The sequence below is a fragment of the Nuphar pumila genome, chromosome 3 (genome assembly GCF_984573655.1).
Source record: "Nuphar pumila chromosome 3, dmNupPumi1.hap1.1, whole genome shotgun sequence".
NCBI classification, from domain to species: domain Eukaryota; kingdom Viridiplantae; phylum Streptophyta; class Magnoliopsida; order Nymphaeales; family Nymphaeaceae; genus Nuphar; species Nuphar pumila.
Genome location: NC_143251.1, coordinates 1,282,604 through 1,295,283, shown reverse-complemented (window position 1 = coordinate 1,295,283; position 12,680 = coordinate 1,282,604). Strand labels below are relative to the sequence as shown.

At 39.5% G+C, this 12,680-nt stretch overlaps 1 protein-coding gene across 1 annotated transcript; it reads left to right on the top strand.

The window, feature by feature from the left end:
* The first annotated feature begins 532 nt into the window (after positions 1 to 532).
* Positions 533 to 943, top strand: LOC149841582 (uncharacterized). The gene has a single exon (XM_090002168.1). It carries the CDS (start codon positions 533 to 535, stop codon positions 941 to 943), a length of 411 nt encoding a protein of 136 aa, XP_089858294.1.
* Positions 944 to 12,680: the final 11,737 nt, after the last annotated feature.

Genomic DNA, 12,680 nt, shown 5'->3' with positions numbered 1-12,680 from the left:
AAAAATAATTTGAATGTCTAAAAAGGGTTTTGAATTTTTTTAACAAAATTCCCTTTATACAAGTTCAAATTTTATGAAATATTTATAAATTTTTTTATATAACTACTGTTAAAATAATTCAAAATTTTTGAAATGTTTATAAAATTTTTGTTAGAATGGAGCACCTTTGCTCCCTCGGCCATAGCAGCAGCAACAACAACATCAGTCACCGCAACCGCAATCGAGTGGTTAGAGGAAGGCATCAGAACGCGTCTACACCGCCATGGTCGAGCAGTTGACCAAAGGCAACCTAGTGCAAGGTACCCATTTGGTTTCTAACCAAGCAACCTTTGTGCTTTTTTATTGTGGTGCCACACACTCTTTTATTTCGGTAAATTTTGTTGAGTTATTGCACATACATGTAAAACCTTTACATAATGCCCTTGACGTGTATAACCCTATTAGGAAGAACACAATTTGTGTGGTCTACGTGCCAGAGTTGGACGTAGTCTTGGCAGATCGACATTTACCTGCTTGTGTTATCCTGCTAGATATGACAGAATTTGACGTCATTCTAGGTATGAATTGGCTGCATAAGTATTATGCCAAGATCTTCTGCCAAGATAGCAGGATTGTCTTGTCTCCACTAGGAATGCCCAAGGTGGAATTCAAGATCATGAAACCTGTTTGGGCAAGCAAGTTGATTTTGTCGCTAAAAGCGCAGAACTACCTGAGGAAGGGATGCACTGCCTTCTTGGTTAGTGTCATCCAGTCTGAGCCAATGCGAGTCCCGATCGGAGACTTGGAGGTGGTTCAAAATTTTCCAGACGTCTTTCCAAAGAAGCTGTCAGGACTTCCTCCACCGCATGAGGTGCAGTTCAGCATCGAGTTGATGTCGGGTACTGCATCAATTTCAAAGGCTTCATATCAGATGGCGCCAGCAGAGCTCAAGAAGCAGTTATAAGAGTTGATGGATTAGGGATTCATTCACCCCAGTATCTCGCCCTGGGGAGCTCCTATTTTGTTTGTGAAAAAGGACAGATCATTGTGGTTGTGCATTGATTATCGTATGCTCAACCATGCAATAATAAAGAATAAGTACATGTTGCCACGCATCGATGATCTATTCGACCAGTTGCAAAGGGTCAAGATCTTTTCAAAGATCGACCTTAAATCTGGGTACCATCAGCTCAAAATTATGGGAGATGATATCTCTAAGATGGTCTTTCGAACCAGGTACGAGCATTATAAATTTACGATCATGCCCTTTGGACTCACTAACACTTCTGCAGCCTTCATGGACCTCATTAACAGGGTGTTCAAACCCTTCTTGGACACCTTCATGATCATGTTCATCGACGACATCCTAATGTATTCAGACAACTGGGAGCAACATCGTGAGCACTTGAGAGTTATTTTTGAAACATTGTGAAAAGATCGTTTATTTGCTAAGTACTCCAAGTGCGAGTTTTGGCTCGAGGAGATCATGTTTTTTAGGCATGTCATCTCTAAAGTAGGTGTCTCAGTGGATCCAGCGAAGGTGGAGGTTGTGCTGGGTTGGCAGCAGCCGACGAATGTGCATGACATCAGGAGTTTTCTTGGATTAGCTGGGTATTACCGAAGATTTATCGAGGGCTTTTCTAAGATCTCTCTACCCATGACGAAGCTCCTAAAGAAAGAAGCTAAGTTCATGTGGGATAACAAGTGCGAAAGCAGTTTTCAAATGTTGAAGGAACGTCTTACGACTGCTCCTATTCTGGCCTTACCTTCTAGTAAAGCCAGTTTCGTGATTTACACTGATGCTTCTGGGACAAGCTTGGGTTGTATCCTAATGCAGAATGATAGAGTGGTCGCCTATACATCACGCCAACTTCAAATTCTTGAGAAGAATTATCTGACTCGTGATTTAGAGTTAGCAGCATTGGTCTTTGCATTGAAGATATGGTGGCATTATTTGTACGGGGAGCGGTTCGAAGCTTTTACAGATCATAAAAGCCTAAAATACTTATTCAAGTAGAAGGAGCTTATGAGATAGAGTCGTTGGCTTGAATTTCTCAAAGATTATGACTTCACCCTGTCCTACCACCTAAGAAAGGCGAACGTCGTGGTCGACACTCTGAGCTGCAAGTCTCCCATCATTTCCATTAACTTGTTATTTGCTGTGCGGAAGCTGATTGATGATCTGGTATCGTGGGAACCATTTGCGTCACTCAAAATTCGATCAATCTTTTCAGTATGGTAGCTCAACCTGAGCTATTAGCTAAGATCTTTGTTAGCCAGAAGATCGATGCGTAGTACGAAAGCTGAAGGCTCTAGCGCAGCGTCCGATACCCCCTTCCATCTGAGTGAGGAAGGAAGTGTATGGCATAAGGATCGTCTCTGGGTGCCAGAAGATCCTATTTTGAGAGATGAGATCCTCGCAGAAGCCCACAAGTCCAAGTATACGATTCACTCTGGTGGCACGAAGATGTTCAAAGATTTGCAGCGCAGATATTGGTGGAGTGAAATAAAGCGAGACATAGCCAAATATGTTTCAAAGTGCTTAACTTGCCAACAGGTTAAGATCGAGCACCAACGACCAGGCAGAGTGATGCAACAGATGGAGATTCCACAATGGAAGTGGGAGGACATCACAATGGACTTCATCATCGGTTTGCTGAGGATGCGGAGGAAATACGATGCGATTTGAATGATCGTGGATCGACTTACTAAATCGGCGCATTTCCTCCTTGTCTACCTCAGTCAGTCACTGGACACCTTGGCGGACCTCTATGTCTGGGAGATTGTGAGATTGCACGATGTTCCTGTGTCAATCATCTCTGATCGTGACCCGAGGTTCACCTCCAGGTTTTGGGAGCAGTTGTAGTTGGCCTTGGGCACGAAACTGAAATTCAACACTGCCTTTCACCCTCAGACCGATGGACAGTCTGAATGTATGATTCAGTCTTTGGAGGACATGCTGCGAGCTTGCATGATCGACTGAAAGGGAGAATGGGACTCTCATACCGGATTGGCAGAATTTGCGTATAATAACAGTTATCATGCTAGCATCGGTATGACCCCGTACGAGGCCTTGTACGAGAAGCCTTGTCGATCACCTGTTTACTAGGGCGAGGTTGGTGAACGGATGCAGGATTCACCAATATTGCTACAACACTATACTCAACAAGTGCAGATGATCAGGGAACATCTTCGTACCGCGCAAAGTTGACAGAAATGTTACGCTGATCGTCGGCGTCGAGAGCTTATTTTCTCAATGAGAGATATGGTTTTCATTAAGGTATCTCCTACAAAGAGCATTTTTCGGTTTGGGAAGAAGGGAAAGTTGAGTCCCCGATTCGTCAAACCATTCGAGATCCTGGATCAGATCGATGAGGCAGCTTATCGTGTTGTGCTACCTTCTTAGTACGCTCAGATCCACAACATCTTCACGTATTCTTTCACGTATCTATACTAAAAAGATACGTTCATGACCTGTCTCACATCATTCATTACGATGATGTGGATATCCAAAAAGACTTAACGTTCGAGGAAAGACCTATGGCAATCGTTGATCATAGAGACCAAGTGCTCAGATAAAAAATGATTTCTCTTGTAAAAGTGTGTTGGCAACACCATGGGATAAATGAATGTACATGGGAGCCTGAGACTGATATCAGGGAAAAATACCCTAACTTGTACTTTGACTAATGAATATAATAGAAATTTTACAGACGAAATTATTTTTAAGGATGGTAGGATGTAAAAACCCAAAAAAAATGTTTCGGGCCAGATTCAGACCTGATCCGGACCCGACCTCAAGCCACCGCCTTTCGCTATCTTTAAGAGACAGCGAGGCAAAAGAAGGGTTACAAAACCCCTTCCCCTCAGTGCTCTCTCGTTTCTCTCACTCTCTCCCGACTGACTCCCTGCTTCCTGTATTGGTCAGGGGAGGGGTCGAGCCCCCCTCCCTGTGCCTCTTCTCTCTTTAGGCAGAAGCATCACCCCTGCCTCCACTGTTTTTTGGTAGGCAGGGGCAAGCCCCCTCGCCTCGCTCTTTCTTGGCATCAGGTAGGGGCGAAGCCCCCTGCCTCTCTTCTACTTTGTTAGGCGGGGGTGTGGTCCTGCCTGCCCTCGCTCTCTAAAGGCAGGGGTGCAACCCCCTGCCTCTCCGTTAGTAGCTGACAGCAGGGGCTTGCAGCTCTTGCCTCCTCGTATTTGCTAACAGCAGGTCAACAGGGGCTTGCAGTCCATGCCCCTGCTTCTTGCGATGATAGCAAGTGCATAAGGGCACGATGCCCCTGCCTCTGCTTCCTTCATGTCAGGTCAACGACAGTGCCTCTGCCCTTCTATTTTTGGTATTTGCTTGCTAAGGATGTCGCTTTTGCAGCTCATACAACGAATCCTGCTCGTGCACCACGACCTGAGTCGTCCATCGCTTACACCCGCAGACGCCAGCAATCTCGTAACTCCCCAAGGTAGAGGAAGATTGCACAGAGAAATTGGATAATTGAATTGAGTTTAATTAACTAAAAAGGACAATTAAACAAATATACATATATATATATATATATATATATATATATATATATATATATGTTTATACGAGTACGCATTTAACTCAAGGATGCTATTTCGCGATCCTTGTCTTCTACTTTCTGTCATGTCTTTCCTTTGCCGCCGCACTTTGCGCCTAGGATTCGCTTACGCACTCATGCTTTCGGTCTTTTCTTTGTCGCCGCGCTTTGCGCCTAGGCTTTGCGTTTGCACTACTGCTTACAGTCTTTACCTTGCCATCGCGCTTTGTGCCCAGGCTCCTATTTTTGCAAATGTTTCGTTAATGCCTTGCCATTGCAGATGTCGCTCAAGTTTTTACTCATTGCAGGTTCTAAAGGCATCCTCGTGGAGGATGCAAGGGGCATTTACCGTTCTCTCTCTTGTGATAAGAGTTGAGTCGGGGCTTAACGATACATCTTCGTCTCAGAAGAGGGATCCCTAGAAAGGATCCTAGCTTTTTGAGTGGGCAGTCCTGCAAAGCAGTGTTTGAGAAACATTACATATTTTTGAAACACTGTTGTTGAGGTTCCTATTGAGGAACTACACCCCTTTCATCCTAGAGTACTTGTAGTCATGCACTACACGCTAGTACTGGGATGATCGGATGAGATGGTTGTGCGACCTCGAATAGTGCTAAATGCACAATGTTGTAATCACATCAAATGGTGAATGATTCGCCTTCACAGGCAAGATGCTCGAGTGGTTCAAAGACCACAGCATTAGAATGGGTCGTTAGTTAAGCAACCCTTAATGCACCCATTCGCTTCTTGTTGTCTATCAAGGGAGAGGACCGAGCAGTATAAAAACTCTAATGGACAGGTTGTTAACAACCACCCCACGGGCAAAGATCCGACCTCCCCAGTCATTGGCGTTAAGGGAAGGGACTACCAGACATTATCCTAGGTGGTAGATCTCATTGACTTCTGCAAAAATTGGATGTAACCGTGACACTGCTTACCTGCCTTTGGGGAATTCTCTCTCGGTTGAAAGTCGTCCCCCTTAGGAGTGGATTCAACTAGCTATTCGGGTTATTGAAAATACATACAATAACAGACGTCCGAATTAGTCTCAGTTGTTTTTATATTTTGGCTGTGCGTACCCGCAGGCCAGTAATATCGAAACATAAAGTTTGTTCACATTGGTTGATGGGTCATAGAGACTTGCTAGTCGCGTGGTAGTTCATAGTTTACGATCAAATGGATCATCATGTTGTGTTTTGACAGTTGCACTACTTACCTGCTTGTACTGCATATCTGTTTAACTGTTGATCTACTTTAAACTACTTAGCATGCTAAATTAAATACACTTAATTCAGTTTCATGTAGTCTCTCTTGTGCACCTACTAGTTTTTCACAAAATTAACTCATTCTATGGGTACAAGTGATGATTAGGTACACCACAGGTGATTGCAAGATGGCTTCAAGATTCCTTTTTCCTGCTCTTAGCTCACGTTCTAGATGTTTTTGGGTTTTGTAACGGATTTTTCTTGGGATATCCGAATTTTGTACTATTTGAGAACCTCTTTTAATAAAAATGGTTTTTTCAAGTGTTTTGCAAATAATATGGATTGTGAGTTTTGGTTCTTTTAGCTAACGTGCCCAAAGTTGTCAGCTAGAAGTTGTTGAGATTGGTATACTATGCACAAGATTACTTGCTTGATTGATTGGTTTACCTACTTAACATGGGCCTCCCTTAAATGGATTACCTGCTTGATTGGTTTCTGAAGGGTAGTATGCAACATTTTTTACCACATATTATTGAATGAGGTTTTGGTATAAGGACTACAAGTGTCATTGGTGACCCTTACAGAAAATGCAATTGATCCATGTTTGATAAAGGTGCCATACTAAAGGGATTCAAAAAGTCAACTACATAAACAAATTTAGTGTAAATGGCAACAACTACCATGTGTTTTAGAATTTTCCTGACAAGTGGGTAGGGAGATGGCTCTATGCGTGTTCAAACCTGAGAAGCCTTAGTTATAATAGTGCAACTACAGTACATAAAATTAGAATATTTTAGGGAATGAAAGAATAAGAACAAAGAAAACGGCTTGCAGAATCTTGTTATAACAACAAAAAAGTCATATTCGACTCTCATTGTATAAAGGATATGCTTTGAGGCTCCAAGTTTAGTGATTGGGAACCCCGAAACCAATATTAGCATTGTTGCAGGAGCATTTTGGGTGCCACTTGGACATTATGCATGTGAAATTCTTTATTCCTTTTATTTTTCTTTTTTTTTTGTTATTTGATAAGCAAATTGGGGATGACCCTCATGGGATTCGAACCTATGACCTCTCTGATGTGCGCAACTTTACCATTTGGCCTTTCGTTGGATCTCTCATTATGGGCATATGCCATGTTTAGTAATTACCATTCCCATGAACCTCAACATTTCATAGAGGGTGCACATATCAGATGCAATCACATCCAGTGTAGCTGTCCTTGGTGATTCATTGACTAAATCATCGTCGATGAATCACGACTCTCATTCAAAACAATTTGGGACCATAATTTTCATTGAAATTTGTTGGATCTTCAAGTTGCCGATTAAATTCAGGGCCAAAATTCAATTTGAGATTCATATTTGAGGGAAAAATTCATATTCAAGGCAAATATCCAATTCAAGATCCATATTCAGGGGCAAAAATTCATATTCGAGGCAAAAATACCATTCGAGATCCATATTCAGGGCAAAAATCCAATTTGAGATCCATATTCAGGACAAAAATCTAATTCTAAATCCATATTCTGGGCGAAAAATCATGATTTTAGATATGATTTCATAATTGAATCTATATTCAGGCAAAAAACCATAACAAAATTGTTAAAACATATAAAATGGTGGACGGACAGGGTCATACGATCCAAAATGAAGTAATTTGACCCATTATCCTTGACTGTCCAAGTTGTCCGCACATCATCATCAAACAACGAACATTTGGAACATAGCATTTTATTATGGTCCAAACAAACGTTGGACTTGTAACAGTTGTTACGGAACGAACAGAACCAATGTTTTGTTATGTTCTTTTTGTTCATTTCGTCCAACCCTGGACAAGCCATCAAACATACCCTTAAGGGATATTTGATCGTGAACGCCACGGCGATCAAACGTTGGATGTACTCAAACAAATATCAGTCAGGAAAGGTGTCTAACTAGACCCTCTCTTATTCTCCCACCCCCTTCTCCCTTTTCTTTTTTCTTCCCCTTCTTCTTTGTTTCTCTCTCTCTCCTTCTTTGTTCCTCTCTCACTCTTCTTTTTCTCTTTTTCTAGTTCTTGTTCTTCTTCTCTTAGTAGGGCTTTAATGAGGGCTCTGAATGAAAAACATCTTTGATTAGGGCTTTGAATCAAATTTCTGAAATTAGGATTTTTACATTTAGTTTGACTAAAGTTTTTTTATTTTATCAAGGTTTTTTTTCTTAGATTTTCATTGATTAAGGTATTGGATCAAATAAGGCTTTCCTTTGATTTGATTAACATTTTTTCCTTTGAATTTCTTTTATTAGAGATTTTATTCAAATATCTTTAATTAGAGCTTTTGATATTTAATTTGATTATAGATTTTTTTTATTTGATTAGGGCTTTTTTTTCTTTGATTTTCTTTTATCAGAGCTTTGAATCAAATATCTTTAGTTAAAGATTTTGATATTTAATTTGATTAGAGATTTTTTTTATTTGATTAGGGCTTTTTTTCTTTGATTTTTTTTATTTTCTTTGATTTTCTTTTATTCAGGCTTTGAATCAATTTTTTTTAATTAGGACTTTTTATAGTTAATTTGATTAGGGTTGTTTTTATTTTCTTTTACTGGGGTTTGAATTGAGGCTAACTTTTTCTTATAGTTTATGGTTTTTTGGTTTATTTATGATTTATTTTCTTGCATTTAGGGTTTTATGATTTATTTTCTTGCATTTGTATATAAAAATATTAATTCTTTTTTTTTTAAAATTATCCAAAATTCAAACATTTTTTGTACTTCTAGTTTGAGATCCATATTTAGGGCTAAAATCCATAATTTTTTGATAAACTTTCATAACTAAATCCAATATGATACTAATTAAAACATTTACATGTATAAAATATTTTCTCAAATTGCTCAAATTTTAAATATTTTTTTGTTTTTAAATCCATATCCAAAGCTAAATTTCATAATAAACATGTTAAAACACTCATATGCTGGGGCATGACAGATCATACAAACTAAAATGAAGTTATCCAACACCATTACCCATATGTATCCAAGTTACACATGGTAAAGATCAAACACTAGACACAAGGAAACAAACTTTGAACGACAAACATAACATGTGTTATGTCAATTATGTTATATGTTGTTTCGTTCAATCTTGAAAAATCAATCAAAACACCCTTAAGAAACTTGAAAGTCTTCTTCTAGGCAACAGACAAATATCTAACAACGATTTAGTCTTGACTCAATAATAGCAAAAAATATTGTTAAATATACTTATTGGAAAAAAAATAACAAGTACAGCTTAAATAGGCAGATGGCTATGAGAGATATTTCTTTTATTACATTTATCACCCTAAAATGCATAGGGTACCTATGAGCCTTAAGTACCCCACCATAAAAAGGTAAAAGAGACAAAAGGACAAGACAAGGACCCCTTTTAAAAGGTAAAAGAGGCGTGGGCCTCTACGAGAAGCCCACGCATGTGAAATGGAAGGCTTAAGCCTCGAGGATTAAAGCCCTTTAAAACGCCTTTAAAAACACTGTTCACAATTTCTTCCCTATTCTTCAATTTGAATGGGAAAGAATCGTCCTAATCTCTATCCGAATCAGTGATCCAGCTTCTCTGCGTCGAATAGTTATTTTAATGAGCTGAAAGGGAAAAAAAAACTTTGATTCACATAAAGATTTCAAGGGGGAAGAGGAGAGGAGATGTGGAGGTGAGAATTTACATAATAAAGTGGTGTTAGAATACTTCTTTTACCTTCTTGAACTGGAAAGAAATTATGGACATCCTAAAGAAGTGAGGATGGTGGTAAGTCTTACATGATTATTCTTTTTCTTTCACATGAAGTTTTGCTTTTTAAACATCCTGATCCTCACCTGCAATCCAAGTCCTTTTTGTTCAAATTGGAATTCATGAAGTCCAACAAACTTTCTTATTATCATGTACTTACCGCCCTTCGTTCCACAGCTATTATTATGGTCGGCATTGCGGGTCCACCTCAATGCTTACGTAGTTTTGGGTCAATTACTATTTCATTCATTGCCGTGGTTTTCATCTTCAACCCAACTCATAAGAGATATACATAGATAGAGTAGTGCGTATGTACTTGAATATTAGGTACTTGACAGGTAATTGAACATGCTTGCCGTCCATAGCGCACTTGATGGATGGCCAGGGTTAACTAGTTTTTCCAACAAACGAGAAGGTCAATAGTGGCAACAAAAATCGCCACTAAAGGTTAATAGTTGTAACTTTTGTTGCCGTTATTGCTCGTTTGGCAAAAAAACTCATTTTTAAAGTTAAATTTTATTTTTTACGATGGTAGACTATCATGTGCGATGAACGGCCATCATGTTAAAGTACCTACCTAATGTACAAGCACCTACAAGTTTTCCTATATAGTTAGATTTGTCTACGAAACTTCAAAAGTGAGTTAGCCAAACCCGACAAAGCACGTGGGTAAATCATAGGGATTCCATTCAATGAAAATATTTGTGTGAGAGAGATTATATGTTGATATGGCTGTTACCTTTAATGTGAATATTTTACCAAAACAGTTAGGCTTTAATATGAAATAGTTGGGTTACATATGTTGAGTTTGTGTGAAAGAGGGAAGTGTGAATCTAGTCACATTCTTTAACTCATATAGTTGGTGGAGTTGAAGCATTTATCATATGGGTAGCTACAAAGTTATGATTGGTGGGGAATCTATCTATAAATAGAGAGCAAATGGACCACCAAATGCACTAAGTCAGAGCTAGACGTGAGTTAAGTTTCTTGAGTGTTTTTGAGAGCCGTATGAGTTGTTTGAGAGTAGCATTATCAAAATTTTGTTTGAAAGTTCTTTGCAATTTGCAATTTGTATTGTAATCTTCATCTTAGAGTGAATTTTAAAGCCTTCGTTATAGTGAAATTACTGTTCACCCTTGTGCTCAACATTATACTGAGTCTGAGATGCTTAGATCACTTGTAAACACTCAACAAAGAGGGGGAAGCAATAAAGTAGCAATTAATATTGGATTGCATTGGGAAGGACGAAGCATAAATTATTATTGTTCTCCCTTCATTTATGTGGGTGCTCCCTTGAGTCACATTTCTTCCCTTTTCTTTTAGGGTATTTTTGGAAGCTAGAAAGATGTAGGAAAAGTGATGCAAAATTGAAGAATCCGTGGGCCAACCCGTTCGAACTAGAGAAACTTTTTCACTGAGAAAATTTCTAAACAGTACACTTTTTGATAGAAGACATTTCATCATAGGAGGAGTGGAGGAATGTTTCCTATCAAGAGAATTTATTTGTACACTCACCATCACCACCACCACCATCACCATCCTCTCTCATTTTTTCTCATGCTACAAAAACAAGCGAAAAAACTTTCTTTTGAAAAACTTTCATATCAAAAACTCTTATAGGCAAAACTTTTTTTTCCTATGAGAGTTTTTCTCCCTTCCAAACGTGCCCTTAGGAAACTACAAAAGGCTATTTTATGAAATGTTTTTTCTATTAGGTTATCTTTTGTTGGATAATTCAGGAAAACCCCCCACTCGCAGCCTGGGTTCATCAGCCTCGAACCTTAATGATAAAAAACAGCATACTGTCATAGCTTCAGATTATAGTACCTACTTGGCAAATTTACCCTACCCTAGCATGTTTATTTTGCCACTTCCAGTTCGATTATATTCTTTATATTCGTTAGGATGAGGAAACGATTATGTGACGCGTAAAACCAGCAAAGCCTTCATTGTCAAATACGGATAGAACTCAATAGGCTAACATGGTTGCATCATAATGAGCGCCCTCCATTTGGGAAGGAGACAGAAGTTACCACGTTGGTGCCTTCAGTTCTATAACCTCATTTAATCCTCTACTTGGGGATGGTTGTTCCAGGCCTGCTTAGCACCACGATATTTTGTCGATCATAAACAAAAAGATGCATCCAAATAAGTACTTTGGCTTCCCTTTTTGTCAAGAGGTCTGCTAATGGAAAACAATGACACGTAAAAGAACTTTTCTGCCTTCCACAATGATCCAAAACAGCACGATTTTGATCAAGGAATGTGTACATGGATTTGGTTGAAGGGTCTGATCTGGTCTTCATTAAAGTTAATTAATGCACCGAATATGGGGCAATACCGTCTGATCGTATTCATTGAGCCATCCCCAAGAGAAGAGAGAAAGTTGGGAACCTTTCATAATCAAACCGACCCAGATCATGAAAGCCAAGCAATCACCACCGCAAAGACAGGTTGTCATAGGAGAAGCGTACACGAAAGTGCTGCCTAGGTTCATTCATATGTATCAACTAGATATGATTTGCTCGGCACCACGAGGGGACCGAAAGTTCGGGCTGCTTGGTTGAGGCCCACATCATGTGTCACTTAAGATTAAATGTCTCAAGGATTGACAAAGCCCACATTGGCAGTTGATGACGTGTCTGGAATTAACACTTGAAATATGGGTAAAATAGACCCCAGGTTTGGTTGATACTACTTGCTTGGACTTTGGTTTTTTCGGTTTTAGCATGGAGAAACCACTGCTCCGTTTGGACATCTCGTTACTGACCAAGCAGTGTCAAGTTGACAGTAGACCTGGTCAGTAACCATAGTGTAAAACTCCAAGAGTACTTCCCCTGACCACCAAGGATGGTTTCCCAAGGCTCACATGGAAAAAGTTTAAAACAAATCTGCCATATCATAACAATTCCCAAGAATTAGACATGATATGATTACAGCCAAGAACTATATGACGTAACGCTGAATGGTAGGCATGCAGTGACAGGATTGACAGCCACCCATATTGGCATTTCTCCAGATGAGTGTGGTGTCTTCTCCAGGAATGTTGAGATGGGTGGTCATCGGCAGCAGAGCTGCAACTGCATAAAAATGACCACTTTCCTATTTTTCTAGTAAAAAGTGTAAAACTATCTCCAATCCCGTTTCAAACGGACAGCTGGATTAGAAAAATAGC